The sequence below is a fragment of the Mytilus edulis genome, chromosome 12 (genome assembly GCF_963676685.1).
Source record: "Mytilus edulis chromosome 12, xbMytEdul2.2, whole genome shotgun sequence".
Taxonomy (NCBI): Eukaryota; Metazoa; Mollusca; class Bivalvia; order Mytilida; family Mytilidae; genus Mytilus; species Mytilus edulis.
The window spans coordinates 51,276,548-51,295,222 of NC_092355.1; the positions used below are offsets into that span (position 1 = coordinate 51,276,548).

Here is an 18,675-nt window from a genome sequence, read left to right on the forward strand (position 1 = left end):
TATAAATACACGCACGGACCGGTAACCCGGAGAATTCAGGTCTCACTAATTAGGGACAAGAAGAATATTAGCGACAAGAAGAAAATATAAGGGACAAGGAGAAAATACTAGCGACTGAAAGTTTATTTACTATGATATTCAAACAATAGATGTACAGAAAATAAATCATCTGATTAAAATAATTTTACGGATCCATTAAAAAAAGAGCAAAATGGTAATTACAAATTACATTTCTTCGGTTTTTTTTTCGAAAATATTTTTACTGAAATGGCGGTTTAAACATCAACAGTTATTCAAAAACTTTAAATCATCCTGTAAACAATGGAAAGCAGTTTGCAAAGATAGTAGTTTTTCGTAAAGATGGGAAAATTAGTCTTACTGAGACATGGATTTATAATAGTAAACCATTAGATATTGTAAATCACTTGTTATCTGGGTGTGTTATTTCATTATAGTTGTAAATTCTATATTACTCAAAACCACTGTGCTGAACAAGACAGGAAAGCTACGTTTAGTAAAGGAAAAGGGCACCATCCTTACACTTGAACACTGTCACTTCTATAAGTTTATTTGACACTTATGTATGTAGTATTTTAATGTATGGTTGTGAAGTTTGGGGTGTTCATAGAGCACCAAATGTAATGACTTCTAATGTGAAGGTATAGTATGCATTAGGAAGATGTCTATTGTTATATGAGCGAAATTTTAGGATGCTCAAATTATGGACTAAAATTAACGGTAGTGAAAATTGTATTATAAAGTCATGTTACAAAGAACTAGTAGCAAATAGAAATAAATGCAAAAACCGGGCAACTTGTTTTAAAATAATTTTATATGATCTTGGTATGAATAATTATTGGGACAACCAATGGGTACTTTGTTCATGTTGTTTGGATAGTTCATTTTTACAATTAACCAAACAACGGATCAACAAGAGTGGCATTTTACGCTTGAAACATCACCAAAGTTTAGAATATATAAGTATATCGTGTCAAATGTAGAATTATAATTTTATTTACAAAAATGTATTCCTGTAATAGCTCGTAAATTGATAACGAAAATTCGCCTGTCCTTACACAATTTATGTATTGAAACTGGTCGTTTTATAGAATAAGTAAAAACAGTAGAATGTGTATTATATGTGATATGTAAATGTAGAAGAGGATGAATTTCATTTTATTTTGCAATGTACAAATTATAGTGATATACGTAAGAAGTTTATCAAGAAATATCATTGGACTAGATCGTCAACTTATAAATTAGTACATTTACTTTCTTTTGAAAACACTAAGGAACTTTGTAGGAGTTTATAGGAAATGACAATGAGAGGCCTTCAACACGGAACCAAAAGTCTTACCTCACTGCAAATTTAAGACGACCTCCTAGCACCGCGGTTTGCGCGGTATTCTTTGCAAAAATAATTTGGATAGACTTTGTGAGACTAAACACTACCCAAATGGGCTCGGTAAAAAAAAAGAACATACGTGGAAAGAAGTACATATATAAAACAAAATAGTTCCTACTCGCACATAGTTGTAAATCTTAAACAATGTAGCATATATATGTGAAATTAAGATATCGAATGAAAGGTGAAGGACTGGTGATTCTTGTAGAACACATAATTTACTGTTATTGTTAATAATACGAAAACTATGAATGTATTCTAAAGATGCGGGCATACATACAGAAAAGAAGATGTGGTATCTATGATTGCAAATGAGACAACTCTCTACAAGAGACCTAATGACACAGAAATTAACAATTATAGGTCACCGTACGGCATGCAACAATGAGCAAAGCCCATACCACATAGTTAGCTAAAAAAGGCACCGAAATGACAATGTAAAACAAGTCAAACGAGAACACTAACTGTTTAATTTATGTACAAAAATGAACGAACAACAAACATGTAACACATCAACAAACGACAATCACTGAATTATAGGCTCGATCCTGACTTGGGACAGGCACATACATACACTAAGAATATGGCGGGGTTAAACATATCCGCCTGTTTCCCAGATATGACGTGCCTGGTTTGGTGTATCTTAAGTCCGGTTACCATTGCAGTACGGACTGATGTATAACTTTATGGAGATTGATCCCGCTTCCATTAAATGTTTTATAGTGAAATATGAAAGAGGATCAAGTGGGTGGTGGTTTGAGTCTTATTCACATTTTAGTGTTCAACCTGTCCTTACATTGAGGAAAATGAATTGGCATACATGTATAAGACAAGTTATCTAAAGAATAAATACACCATAACTCTGAAATTACAGAAGAGCACACATACATATCAAGCACGTGGCAACTTTCTACGGTCCTCACACAGAACGAGAAACACACTATCAATATAATAGAAAAACATATTTTGGACAGATTTTATGAGATTTAACACCCCCTTATCGGGCCCGGTAGAAAACCCCCATACTAGGTGGAAAGAAGTACATATTGAAAACAAAATAGTTTCTATGCATAATTGTGAATCTTAAACAAAGTAGCATCTATTATAGAAATTAGAAGGTATCAAATGAAAGGTGAAAAAACAACAAAACATAATAAAAACAACACAAAAAGTAAAGCAATGGAATAGCGCTTTTGTTGCTGTTCTTCATCTCTAAATCACAATGAGTCCTTCAACACGGAGCTACAAAAACTCTTCGACGTCTGTATTAGTTTTTGAACTTTTAAACATATTCGGCTTTTATATCATATATAGAGATACATCAATTGGTAAAATGCACTTCTGTATGCTGTGGTAGAATTACTACTGCAAATGTTATAAATTCCTTTCAGACCTTTTAATTCCTTTTTTTTAATTAACGACGTTTGATATCTGTGAATATATCCAAACAAAAAAAGAGGAAAAGATATCAAAGAAAAATTCGAACTCATAAGTCGAAACAAACTGATATCGCCATGCCTAGAAAACGAAGAATAAAAAACAAAAACACAAAATAGAAAAACATATTAGATGTTTTAAAGTATGTATTGAAAGATCGTTCAACGATTACTTATTGTGTTGCATAACATTTTGTTATATAACCTATTTGGACGGAAAACGTGACTTCTGTTTGGTACCAAATAAACATTGTAATTAGTCAACATGATTGAATTATCTTTCTTGCACTAATATTTTAGAAATTGTAAAATGATTGACTAATAAAACGCGGATTTATTTCCATTTTAAAGAAAGCCACACGTAAATAAAGTTTAACAGCAAAGTAATTTGAACTGATATCTACAACTAGACCGTTCGTTATTAAAAGTTATATACGAAACAATACAACGATTTGCAGTTTTCACCCAAATACTTCCTTTCTCCTCCATAACCATAGTGCTAAACGCAGTATCTAAAATTCAAGGAATCTGCCTTCCTCATTTAGATAAACATTTGCAATATATAGTTTTTTTATAAGTATGACACGACATCAAACAAACCTAGAAAATCGCCATTAAACGTGTGACATGACATCAAACAAACCTAGAACATCGCCATTAAACGTGTGACATGACATCAAACAAACCTAGAAAATCGCCATTAAACGTGTGACATTACATCAAACAAACCTAGAACATCGCCATTAAACGTGTGACATGACATCAAACAAACCTAGAAAATCGCCATTAAACGTGTGACATGACATCAAACAAACCTAGAAAATCGCCATTAAACGTGTGACATGACATCAAACAAACCTAGAAAATCGCCATTAAACGTGTGACATGACATCAAACAAACCTAGAAAATCGCCATTAAACGTATGACACGATATCAAACAAACATAGAAAATCGCCATTAAACGTGGGACATGACATCAAACAAACCTAGAAAATCGCCATTAAACGTGTGACAATATTACATTAAACAAACCTAGAAAATCGCCATTAAACGTATGACACGATATCAAACAAACCTAGAAAATCGCCATTAAACGTATGACACGATATCAAACAAACCTAGAAAATCGCCATTAAACGTGTGACATGACATCAAACAAACCTAGAAAATCGCCATTAAACGTGTGACATTACATCAAACAAACCTAGAAAATCGCCATTAAACGTGGGACATGACATCAAACAAACCTAGAAAATCGCCATTAAACAGATGACACGATATCAAACAAACCTAGAAAATCGCCATTAAACGTGGGACATGACATCAAACAAACCTAGACAATCACCATTAAACGTATGACATGACATCAAACAAACCTAGAAAATCGCCATTAAACGTATGACATGACATCAAACAAACCTAGAAAATCGCCATTAAACGTGTGACATGACATCAAACAAACCTAGAAAATCGCCATTAAACGTGTGACATTACATCAAACAAACATAGAAAATCGCCATTAAACGTGTGACATGACATCAAACAAACCTAGAAAATCGCCATTAAACGTATGACACGATATCAAACGAACCTAGAAAATGCACATTAAACGTGTGAAATGACATCAAACAAACCTAGTAAACATCATTAAACAGATGACAAGATATCAAACAATAGAAAATCCCCGAAAGTTGACCGGGGGATAGACATATGATAATTTAGGCTTTCTGTCGACCGACAGTAAGATTCTTGCAGAAAATTGGGAGTCCGTTTGGCTGTGCGGGATGTAAAGTTCGCAGCCACATCTGCACAAATGAAGACATCAAATATCTAACCACTTCAGAAAAAATGACAAAAAACGAAAATATTGTCAAACTATCGGTATAAATTTGTAAATATCTGGCAAGGAATTATTCAAAAATGACTAGAAATACACTGTTTGCTAAAATCTTACATTAACTTCCCAAATGTAATGTTGAGAATGGGAATGTTTTTTTTTGTCAAAGAGACAACAACCTTACCAAAGAGCAGACAACAGCCGAAAGCCATCAATGTGTCTTCAATGCACGGAGAAACTCCCGCACCCGGAGGCGTGCTTTAGCTAGCCCCTAAACAAAAATGTACACTACTTCAGTGATAATGGACGTCATACATGTACTAAACTCCGAAATATAAACAAGAAACTAAAATTAAAAATCATACAAGATTAACAAAGGCCAGAAGCTCCTGACTTGTGACAGTCGCTAAAAAAGCGGCTGGGTTAAACATGCATGTTTTTTGAGATCTCAACCATTCACCATGGTAGCCTATTTTCTTTAATTGTTTGGGATTTCAAACAAAGACTTTTGTCTATTATCATATATCAACTTCAACAAAATATTCCAAAGTGTGATATTGTAACGACTGTTTAAAAAAAGTATTGGATAACACAACACTGAGAGTGCTTCAACATAATAACATTCAATTCGATTGATATTCAGGTGAACATTGCATAAAATAGATATAACACATAAGTTATGTGGAAAAAAAACTTTACTTAAAGATCACTTCCTAGAATAAACTTTAAAGAATGAATAAATTACTGAAAATATTTCTTCCTTATTGAAGGGGAGTTACATTGTAAAAAAATAGTTTTCAAATAGTTTTATATTTATCATGAAATTGAAATTTTATTCTTGATTTGATTGGACGACACCTGCTACCAATGGCAATACAATAGTCGGAGACATTGACAACAAATGTGCACTAATACTGTCTACTTTTGCAGTACATCACATATTAACTTTAGGAATTGTTAAGTTAATGTCATACGAATATAGTCAGGCCAGTACTTTTGTATCAAAGTTAGCATCGTTACTTTAGTATTTGCGGTAGCAAACAAACGCGTCATTATCATAACTGCATTGACTACTGTCAAATCCCTAATCGATAATTTGAATTAATCAAATACACAAGTGTTGATTTCGTAAATATACCTTGATTTAGTTTCAGCAAAGATCAGTCTTCTGAATGAAAAATATGCATTTCAGAGAAATATATTTTTTTAAATTATGCCTAGTATTAATAATCATGTATCTATTTTACTATTTCGGTTAGTTATTTTTTTTACAACTTTTGCAGTTTAAATTGATTTATACAAATACTTTTCGAAAGTAAATTAAGATGTTATAGATGTTTTAAAGAGTAGATGTATTTGGTCGATTTGAAAAGTACTTTAATCAGGTAGATTATGCCAAGAACTCGACCAAGACCAATGCTAGTTTCAACTTGTAAATCATTTTAACAGTTTCTGTTACAAATAGTTATCCAAGGTACCAGGCTTACAATTTGATACATCAGACGCGCGTATCGTTTACATAATACCCATCAGTTTCGCTAAGATCATAATAGTTAAAACATAGTAGAAAGCCAAACAAGTATAAAGTTGAAGCATTGTGGACCCGAAAAACTTTAAAAATTTAAACTGACATTATAAAATGTATCAGTTATCGCTTATTCTAATTAAAGATAGCTAGTATCTTGTTATTTGAACTGTTATATCGACTTCTTTAAGGTGGTACCTAACACTACAGGGAGATAACTATTTAAAATCAGCTAAACGTTTTAATTACGTTGTGGTATTAAGGGAATATTAAGCTTTTAAATGATCAAAATTCGTGTTTGTCAAAATATTATAAAACCAGTGTAAATTTTCTGATAAAACGGTTGGATCAAATTTTTTGAAATTTTTATACTTTTGTCAAATGGTCAAAGTAAATGATTTGTCAATATTTTATGAAAATTAAACGAGCCAAATTAATTTTAGTGAATGAGTTATGTACCACTTTAATAGATATGAATAGAATCATTTACCGATATATTCATTGGTTCGTGAATCAGAAGCATGAGTAAACGGACATATTACATCATGTATTTGTTTCCTGTAGTTAATTTTATTTTTCATATTTTCGTGATTTCATCAATCTTGAAAAGATATAATTCGTGTTAGTTTTAAAAATACAAGTATCTTAATGAATATATACATGTACATGATATACACTATATGCATAATGACATTTATTTTTTATTTTCAGTGCATCAAACATTGCTCAAAGTATGCAGAAAAACTACCCCGCCGATCGTAATATAGTTACTCAACGGGTGTTATATTGGATATGAAACTAGTCTAAGAAAGCAATAAACATGATATATGCGTCTGACGATCTTTCACTAAATATGTTGGATGTACTTAATGATAATTTGATTTGGGAAAGTATTATAGATATAGGAAGATGTGGTGTGAGTGCCAACGAGACAACTCTCCTTTCAAATAACAATTTAAAAAAGTAAACCATTATAGGTCAATGTACGGCCTTCAACATGGAGCCTTGGCTCACACCGAACAACAAGCTATAAAGGGCCCCAAAATTACTAGTGTACAACCATTCAAACGGGAAAACCAACGGTCTAATCTATAAAAAAAAAAACGAGAAATGAGAAACACGTATAAATTACATAAACAAACGACAACTACTGTACATCCGATTCCTGACTTAGGACAGGTGCATACATTTGCAGCGGGATTAAACGTATTAATGGTACCAAACCTTCTCCCTTTTTCTGAAACAATAGCATAACATTACAACATAGAAAAACACACGATAAAATATCAATTGGCAGGCTTAACTCAATCAAAAAACGTAAATTAATATACTATGAACGAATAAATTTGATCTGCGATATCTGAATGTAAATGCACAGTTAATAAAATGTTAGGTACACACATTCAAGGCCAAAAAGCAAACAAACAAGTCCAAACAAAACCATGGCAAGACACCACTGCGAAATATTTAACCCTTCGAAAATTATCACTTTTGAAAAAAAAACGGTTTTAATAATACAGGTAAATCTTGAAGTTTATACAAATGTAGTAAGTGATAATTAGAAGATATTCCAAATAATCAAAGCTGGTATATAGACAAGTTCCATATGAATATAAAATAACGAAAAAGCATTATAAACAGCATCAACAGGTCGAATTTACAAGAAAATACGATTTGATGTATTTATTACTTCTATTAGCTTGGAACTAGCTTGCAGTAAATATTCGTTCTGTTATGTAGATGCTTTGTGTCTATTGTTTATGTTAGCTGGTACAGTTGAGCTCAGTACCGATTTATTAAGTTATCCATGTTCAGCTGATGTTTACAGTATGTTCTTATGTTGTGCTATAATACCACTTTAATATGTTGAAGTGAGGAAAGAGGGTTAATAACTATGGTTAACTCTGTCACATTTTTAATGTGCTTATCTTTAGCCAGAAGCCTTCTATTCAGTGATTGCCATTGGTTCACGACGGTCATATTTGGTTTTCGTTAATTGTATTGTAAAAAATATAATCATTGAATTGTTTCACAATTTTCATGTCGGACCCTTTCATAGCTGAATAGATTTATGTGTTTTTCTCATTAATAAAAACCATGGTAACCCCTTATTGCTCTGATGAATATGTGTCTCATTGCCAATGAAACAACACATTCCTATTTTAATAAAATCTTCTTGTATAAATAACGCTATAGTTTGCATCCTTCTTATTTCTATACATCTAGAAAAAAGTCAAATGACAAAGTAACCGTACTCCGTGAACATTTTCTAATGGAAAGTCCATAAGCAAATTAGTGCAACAATGCTGAAAAGCTGTAACACATTAAACAAATCGATAACAAATGACATATGCCGGACTCTGTACAGACATTTCTTAATGTAGATATTGGTGGAGTTATATCTAGCTAAACCTCTCAATTGTTTAGAGCTTCCCTATTGTATATAAGTATTGCTGACAAATGCTGACATAACTATTGAGACAGAACGTCGGTATTTGACTTGAATTAAGTTGACACCTTTTAAATTTTTCAAGTATGTGTAGTTTGAAAAACTTTATACATCTTTTTTTGAAAATTTTTAGTCTTAACTTTGGTTCATCAAACTTTATTAACAATAACATATATATATGCATGCGTTTTGTAAACAATGTTCTTTCTGATAAAATATGAGTCAAGGTTTACGTCTAAACCACAAACCACAATTAATAATTTACAAGGTAAAGTGCAGTTAAGGTCGTTTGTTGAAATGTTATCAATTTTCTTATGTAAGACATTGTTTTCATATCAAGATCGAACATACGTGAAACTTTAGATCATTAATCAAACTAATGATCATGTATTACAACATTATGTGTTGTTCAGAAAACATGTAACCTTAACTGAATTTTATGACGAATGCAACTATTTTGTTTCAATATCAATTTTTATACATTTTTATTATAGATACAGAAAGGCAATAGTAGTATACCGCTGTTCAAAACTCGTAAATCTATGGACAAAACACAAAATTGGGGTAACAAACTAAAACTGAGGAAAACGCATAAAATATAAGAGGAGAACAACGACACAACACTACAATGTAACACACACAGAAACGGACCAAGTATCAGACAAAATCCCACGAGAATAACAAATATAACATATAACAAAATATAACAAATATAACATAGACCTTTCCATCAGTATTTTGCTAGACTAAAACTAATCATAAAACACCTCTCTGTGTACAAATGTTCATGAAAATTTGATATGAGGAAAAGCAACAAAAGCGCTGTTCCTTTGCCTAGCATGTACTGATTTTGTGTCATGGATGGATACCCCATATTCTTTGTTTTATTTTGTATTACAATAGTTAAAGACCTGACTGTGACTTTGAGATGAAGAACAGCAATAAAAGCAAATGACTACAGTTCCTTTGCTTTTTGTGTGTTTTTTGCTGTGCATGTACTGATTTTGTGTCATGGATGGATACCACATATTCTTTGTATTTTTGCTTGTATGTATCAACAATTATTTAAAGAGAATTCCACAAACATAAATAAAACAATTAGATTCAATATCTAGAAAGAAAAAAAAATCTGTGAATTTTATTTTATACTACAACGAATTATGCATCCTGACAATTTCAATTTCCTCTTCCAACGTTAAAAAAGAGGGACGAAAGACACCAGAGGGACAGTCAAACTCATAAATCGAAAATAAAGTGACAACGCCATGGCTAAAAATGAAAGACAAACAGAGGTTAAGTTACTCTATTATTATTTTGGCTATTCTTTGCGCTCCCTGTTAGCCATATATCTTTTTAAGTATTTAATCAAATATACATCATACTAACAAAACTAGTGTTATTGATGCAACGCATCAATACAGTATTATTTGAAGTTCAATAGATGATAAAAAAAAAAAAAATTGAATAAAAAAGAATAAATAAAATGGAAGTACAAAAAAGTAAAATAACAAAAATATCGAAATCCAAGGAAAAATTAAAAACGGAAAGTCCGTAATCCAATAGAAAAACAGTAGCTCAAACTCATCAAACGATTTAAAACTGTCATACTCCTGATTACTTATGTAGAAACTGGTGGACTAAATTTTGTTATATAGCTAGTTGAACCTTTCACTTGTATGACAGTCTTATAAAATTCCATTGTTTTGACAACGATGTCTGAACAAAACAAACAGACGAAAAAGGTAAATATGTTAAAAATAAGGATACGTCAGTCAACATTGTGTTCTAATAAGCACTATATGTAGTTACTTGTTAGTATGCTAAATAGTTATCAAAGGTACTAGGATTATAAATTAATACGCCAGACGCGCGTTTCGTCTACATACGACTCATCATTGACGCTCATATCAAAACAGTTTAAAAGTCAAACAAGTACAGAGCATTACAGACCCAAAATTCCAAAACGTTGTGCCAAATACGGCTAAGGTAATCTACTCCTGGGATAAAAAAATCCTTAGTTTTTCGAGAAATTCAAAGTTTTGTAAACAGGAAATTTATAAAAATGACCATATAATTGATATTTATGTCAACATCGAAGTGCTGACTACTGAGCTGGCGATACCCTCGGGGATGAGACGTCCACTAGCAGTGGCATCGACCCAGTGGTATAAATACTTATAAAAGGTACCAGGATTATAATTAGATACGACAGACGCGCGTTTCGTCTAAATTACGACTCACCAGTGACGCTCTTATCAAAACAAATAAGACTTAAGGTAGATGGGGTGTCTAAATTATAATCCATAGAATCTTTTAATAATTTGCCAAAATGTAGTTCATATCCTGCTTGTTTAAAAACATTAATAAAAAGAATGGGTCACCGGACTTATTTTCACGTTACAGGTTGATCAAAATTGTCAAGATTTTGTATAGATTATGTATGGAAAACCCATTTTTCCGCCATAAAACGCAAACCACACCATATAATTTTGAGATAAAATATGAGAAGATAGCTTCATTATTATGCTTTCAGATAAGAAAAAGAAAAAATGGGGTCACCGGACTCGTTTTTTTGCTACATGTAAAAATGGGTAAATTCCTAACACATTCTATTGTACAAGTAACACTATCTGAATTATCTGCCCTTGCATTTGAGTTGCCTCCCCTTATTTGACAAAGTTGGAAAAAAATGAATTAAACAAAAGAATTCTTATTTTTGTAAAATACAATCATAAATATGATCAAACATGGCATTTTCTATATTATAATGAAAATTCTTACACATGCATTACCTACTACTATAACAATTTGCACATTTCATCAAAGATCTAGACCTTGTTTTCTAGTATTTCAAAATCCAAGATGGAGGAAGACACCCTATCTACCTTAAAGCAGTTCAAACAAAGTTGTTCCTCTAATGACCATTGTGCTGTATGGTTTGGGTTGGCTTATTTTTTTAATTGTCATTTTTGTATTTCCATCGATTATAGTAGAACAAGTGAGAGGTTTGGCTCTATACAACCAGATTCAGTCCACCATTTTCTACATTGGAAAATGCCTGTACCAAGTCAGGAATGTGACAGTTGTTGTCCATTCGTTTTTGATGTGCTTTGTCATTAGATTTTGCCATGTGATTAGGGACTTTCCGATTGAATTTTCATCGAAGTTCAGTATTTTTGTGATTTTACTTTTTCTATACCGAATAGGGAAGTACAAAAATGTACATTGTATACAGAAGCATTGTATTGCTCTGTCAAAAGTAGGATTTTAGTTATTACTTAATTATGCCGTGTTTGTGTCATGTGTCAGGAACGAATTTCTGAAATAGTACACAATCATTTACAAGAAATAAAGGTTAATCTGTTTTTAAAAGATCAATCACAATTCTTTATTTGCAAGACGACACATTTTTTGGTGAATCATCTTATACATTGCTCCACTTTTGGTTTCTCATGACTAATCTGCAGTATAGTTTGCATTCATATTATTTGAAAACAAAGAAGATCGCCATACTTTCTAGAAAAGGGGGGCGAAAGATACCAAAGGGACAGTCAAACTCATAAATCGAAAAAAAAACAAAAAAACTGACAACTCCTGGCTAAAAATGAAGATACAGACAAATGAAAACTGTTTTGTTCTATTTCTTTCACGATACAGTAGATTTCAAATGATTAACTGAAAAGAAAAATAATAAAGATAGCAAACTCCGAAGAAAATTCAAATGGAAAAGTCTCATACCAAAATGGCAAAATCAAAAACTCAAACGAATGAAACAAATGAAAAACTACTGTCATTTTCCGTACTTGTTAAAAAAAATAAAGAGGCATTTCCTTGTGTAGAGAAAGGTTGATTAAACCTGGTTTTAAAGCTAGCTATTGTAGACCTTAAACATAAGTATAGAATCAATCATTGTGGCCCACATTGAAATGTGTACTTAAACCAATTAATGTTCGCGAGCGATTTATATGAATAAACCTGAATATGAATCGTCGCGAAGATGTAAAAAATAAATCTTTCCTTATTTAACTACATGAAGCAATTGAAATTAAATTCGCGAAAATGACTAAACGAGTAATAAACTATTGGCGAAAATAAGTTGGTTTTCAGTATTTGATTTGTCTACGCTTCACTCTACTATTCCCCATACTCAATTGAAAGACCGATTTCATAACTTGAGATTTATTTTATTTCACTTTTATATCAATTGATAATGTCTTATCATTGAATAACCCATACATCTCAAACACACCAGTGATTTTAAAATGAGGAATACTACTATACTTCTGCATACTTTGAACTTTTTTATCAATATTAACATAGTTAAAAGTTATCAAAGGTACCAGGATTATAGTTTAGTACGACAGACGCGCGTTTAGTCTACATAAGACTCATCAGTGACGCTCATAGTTATAAAGGCAAACAAGTACAAAGTTGATGAGCATTCATTACATTAAATCAGATGGACAACTTCACACTAAAATCTATGATAAACTGGATAAATTCTAACTATTAATCTCCATATCTCCACAGAAACATACCATTTGCTCAGTCGTATGGTGTTAACATATCTCTCAATTGATTCGTTATGTTCGTGCATGTTCACACTCAATGGAATTCATGTACAGGAATATGTGCTCATTACGTTTTAACTGCTGAAACCAATTTTTGAGGAGGAAAGATTAAAAATGATTAGATTTAATGGACATCGTCACAAGTTGGTTTATAAGATGTGTCTGTGTCTAAACTAACTAATGCAAGTTTTACCATGTCTTATATTGTGGTTTACCATCCCCTTTGTCTGTCGCTTAGTACCGAACATGAATTATTCCCGAATATGACTGTTGGGTCACTGTTGTCTATTCAGAGGATAAATTCGCATTGCTATACGACGTGTGTTGGTATTTATCATGTTTATACATGCATCATTCATGTATTAAGTTCTGATTTTTACGCCTGTTATTTGTTTTAATGAGATTAGTAATAGAGCTAAAGAGAGAGTAAAGAAAACTAATCAGACAGTTGATAAGTTATCTTTTATTGACAAAAGTCCCACTGAAAAAGTCCACCTTTCATTCTGTAAGCTTAACTTGGGGTAAGAACATCCTCATCAAATATAGCAACACGAACAGAGCTTGGTCGACTCCCTATTGAAGAGTATACACTCTCACAAATATTGCTATACTTCTCCCGTCTGGAAACCCAAAATGTAAACCCCTTATTAAAAGAGGCTTCTGAAATGTGTAAAAAATTGCACTCAGAAGGATTATATACATGGTATACTTATCTTACTGTTGTTTTAACAGAATTAGATAGTGATCCAGAAATAATAACAACTGTACAACATACAGATACAGCATTAAATAACATAAAAAAGCAAATTAAATCTAATTCCAATGTCTTTTTCAATAATCTATTGGAAAGAATTAAAGATAAAGGACTTAAATGAAAGTAATAAAATGTTCCTATACAAAAATATTTAGATTAACTTGAAACAATAATTTTACCTAAACAATAACCATTCTGACTCCAGAAAACTATTAACAAAATTCAGAATTAGCGAACACACTCTTTTAGTAGAAAAGGATAGACATCTTAAGATCACTAGAGATCAGAGATATGGCAAATTCTGTAATTAGATAGAGGATGAAAAACACTGCTTTCTCAAATGCCCTTAATATAACTTTTATAGAAACAAATATTTTGACTTCATATAAATCGCAATTCGGAGTTGAAAGATGGTGCTAAAAATGACATGCTTAAATTTAAAAAATCAATACTAGACCCCACATCTCACAGTCAAATTAAAAATACAGTTTCCTTTATAAGACAGTCATTAGAACTGAGGACGGGAGACCCAAAACAATAATTTGAACTGATACATTTTGATTTTTTAATATTGTATTGTTTATTTTTGTATGTAATATGTTTGTCACAGATCATGTTTTTGATTTATATGACAATAAAATTATTTTGATTTGTTAACTAAAACATTAAAGATGTTTTATATGTTATCAATTGGGAATGAGAAGTTAACATATATATAATTTTGAATTATTCGAATACTTGTATTCTCCCCCCCCTTCCCAGTCGTAGGTAGTACTTTGCAGGTTTGACACAGTATTTCATTATTTGCTATTTGTGCGATTGCCACTGGTGAGTTTTTTGTATACACAGCTACTTTTACATAGGTACTATTTCTGTACCAAAAATCTGTAGTACTGGAAATCTACTTTTAACATTCAGTATTATTCGGTTACTTTAAAATTATTGTAATATTTAGGAACCTGTATTTTACAGTACTTGATTTGTACTTGAAATTTCAGTACTACATATTTTTGGTTGCACGGTAAAATTTTCAGCATTTTGAAATTTGTCTTTTTCAAATCTCTTCAAGTTATGATGTTCAAACGTGGAATACTGTGATCATTGTTGGTATTATTTTTGTACCAATATTTTAAGTAAAAATCAAGGACTATAGAAATACAAGTACCTAAATATTACAATAATTCTAAAGTAAAGAATTAGTACTAAATATCACAAGTGAATTTCCAGCACTACATATTTTAAGTACAGAAATAGTATCTATGCAAAAGAAGCTGTGTATTGAACGAGCGTCTGGCAAACTGAATTATAGACCTATGGTCTTTCATGATTGTTTTTCGTGTTCGACTTCAGTAAAACAGTGTCCTGTTTTCCATTAGATACTTGAGCGATAACTCATTTGCTAACCCAGTGACATCTGATTGAACCAATTATAAGCCTTTAAAGGAAAACATATCAAAATTATTTTATTTACATACCAAATTGACATTTACTGTCTAGATGTACTTTATTATCCATTACATTTTAATTAGCTAACATTGATGTATTGTTATGTGGTTTTTGACATCACCTTGACAGTTTTAAAACATGATAAATATTTATCATTTTCATGGTACATTGTATACTATTGATCGACGGTAGTTACGATGATAAGTTCTTTAATGCACAGATTGAAAAGTATTATTAAACATATATATAGCATTATAGACACCAAAGAGATATACAGATAAATTCCTATGACCAATAGCCAATGAAGGAAGAAGACAACATGGGTAAACAAAAAAACCCAAAATCAACTGCATTAAAACAAGATCATACAAGCCTAAGATTGCCAACCAATACAATAGATATAAGAAGATGTGATATAAGTAACAATGAGACAAACACAATTTGTAAAAGCAAACCAAAATAGGTCAAAGTTTTGTCTTCAACACGGAACCTCGGTACACACCAAACATCTAGCTTTAAAGGCCCCCAAAAATGACCATTTAGTGTTCAACCGGGAAACGGAAGAACGACATGGCAAGCAAAATACAACAATAAGACAACGTATGTGAAAATATACCAGCGTGGCAAGATGACAAATTTTAAAGCAACATCATATAAAACAAATGCTTCATAATATATGGCACAAAATTTGTTGCCGTTAAAAATGCTCCTTATAAATGCGTTGACATTTTAATCACCAATGTAAGTTTGCCGTAGTGCCACTGTTTTTTTTTTGTTGTTGCAATCACTGGTCAGCAGTAAAAACTAACCAAGAGAACTTATGGAATTCAAGCTTACAATTTGATTTGGACTGCACAAGACTGTTAAGAACTATAAAAGTAAGAGTATAACCGTTATATTTTTTGTCCGTTGGTCTTTGGAAGAAAATTACCAACATTAAAGAATAAACCATGCGATAAATGCCAAAAACAAAACCCTAGAATGATTAAACGTCTCAAATTGTTTTAGGTAAACAGCTCCAGACAAATCAAAGGAACTATGGTTCTTAAAGGACATCCTAGACATTAATCATGCGATGTACATGTATATACACTTTTTAGAATTATAAATGCAAAATACAAAACTACAACATCATATTTTTTCATCATTTAATGTAATTTCTACATTTCATTTAATCATTTAGTAACAATCAATGGCAGTTATTCCTTTGTGATAGAATGTCATTATTGTCCTATTTTATGTCCTTGACTTTCTCATCAATTATGTAAAATAAAGAATGTTTTACACCAATATCGGTTTGTCCTACTATTGTATTATAGTCCTTGATATCTTTTTGATAACGGTATTTATCACAGCGTCTGACTTGGTTAATCCCAACCAATAGTCAATGTGTAATTCGCTATTGCTAAATACCGTAAGAGGCATTTTTTTACAAGATTCACAACAAAGTTTTCACGTCTCGTTGACAACATTGTTATTTACGTCAGACAAATTGGTATAAAAGATAACAGAACCAACTGTGTTTCCATTCTGTAATTTGCCCCCGACTGGAAGACAGCCGACTTGAACAAAACCACCTATCTTCTCTATTATCTTGATAATTGCAGTGTTATTTGAAAATGTGTCGACATACATCCCCATGTATCCTAATCGTTTTGCAAAGTCTATCGATGTCCTCATAGCAAATTCTCCTAACCCCTGCTTCCTTTCGGTTCTCTTTACAATTACGAAAGGATCGGCTATTGAACCATGACCGCGGTAAAATTTGCTGACTGCAACTATAACGCCTGCTAAGATAGTGCCTGATTCTGCGCATTTTATAACGAAGCAATCACTTCCTCTTATTTCTTCTCGGAACTCCTTTTCCGAATTGAATTCGTCGATACCATATCCTTCACCATGTTTTGCTGCTTCTTGAATCATGTTATATGTTTCAGTTAATTCTTGTTCTGTCATGAAATCAATTACTACTGGACGGCCTGTATATAGTGTATCTATTTCTGGCAAATCTAATACGTTTGAAGTCGGTGAGGAGAGCATTCTGAAAGATAAATAATTTCATCACAGTTTTTCTTTAAGTAGTTAACATTCTTTAGCTTCACGTATGCAAAGTGTTTCTTTGATTTTATGTGATTGCATTTTGTATGTATTTACCTCTTGTTTTACATGTCAATGTGACTGAGTGTTTTTAAATAAAGCGTATTGTATTGTTTGAAGTTTAAACAGTATTTTCACATACCTATATGAAATTAATCAAGAATAAAATATTTGTAACTAATTTTGGAAAACAAAATTTGGTTTTGTTGACATATGCAAAATTGAGCAATGAAATTTATCAATCTAATAATCATCATCTAACATAGATTCGTTAAGTTAACATATATTTACCTGTATTGTTTGATGATCAAAGACTAAAACCACAATAGTACTGTAAACTGATACTACAGGTAAACTGCTGCACACAACTATTCAAATACAAATGATCTCTCAAAATGGTAAATCAGCCTTATATACCTGTACATCTAATTGTCACGTGTGTTATGTTTAAATCTAATACAGCCCTGATAATGCCAATCATTTATAATGTCTGATGTAAAACGCTGTCACCAAATCTCACAACAACCAATGATCGTTTTTAAATTATTGGTTGCATATAACTAATGATTTCTTAGAATGTTTCCTAATTGAATACATATTTTCAATTTTTTTAAATATGTATATCTGTTATTAATGTTTATTAAATGTCTTGATTGACCGACGTTAAGATTCATAACATTCAATATTACAATTCTATGAAATAAACTTATTATTGCATAATAAATGTAGAAATGAAACGCTTTCTCGTTACAATATTTTACAAAATAAACCAATAAAGATATCGAACATTTCTTTAATAATTTGTGTATTAAATCAAATAAAAAAACTTAACTAGTTAAAAATTTTGCAATAGTTTGCAATATTTTCTCGTTTGACTAGCGAGATTGTTTTCTTCTTCTTTTAAAACATTACCTTAAACTGTTTGGGATTCTGTATTTTAGTAAAGTAAATAAAAAATTCCGCAAAATGTTGTTTTCGTCTTTGGTGCTTAAACTACTGTGGATTCATCAATTTCTGTTGATTATCTCATTGTTCTTAAGAATTGAATGCTTCTTTTTGTAACTTCTTTGGGGTGTAAAAGCGTTGACCGAAGTACATTTTGTATGAAGCGCGGAAGCGCTTCATACTAAAAATGTGCGCACGGTCAACGCTTT

General features: G+C 31.6%; 1 protein-coding gene across 1 annotated transcript; it reads right to left on the minus strand.

Moving 5' to 3' along the window:
• Positions 1-16,558: 16,558 nt before the first annotated feature.
• On the minus strand, positions 16,559-17,925 carry LOC139498739 (uncharacterized). The gene is made up of 2 exons (XM_071287276.1): positions 17,813-17,925; positions 16,559-17,465 (listed from the first exon to the last, which is right to left on the minus strand). The coding sequence occupies exon 2, from the start codon at positions 17,462-17,464 to the stop codon at positions 16,877-16,879; it is 588 nt and encodes a 195-aa protein (XP_071143377.1). The 5' UTR covers position 17,465; positions 17,813-17,925; the 3' UTR covers positions 16,559-16,876.
• Between the last annotated feature and the right edge of the window lie 750 nt (positions 17,926-18,675).

Coding starts and splice junctions, on each gene's coding strand:
- LOC139498739 (XM_071287276.1), bottom strand. CDS start 17,464: ATGCTCTCCTCACCGACTTCAAACGTATTAGATTTGCCAGAAATAGAT.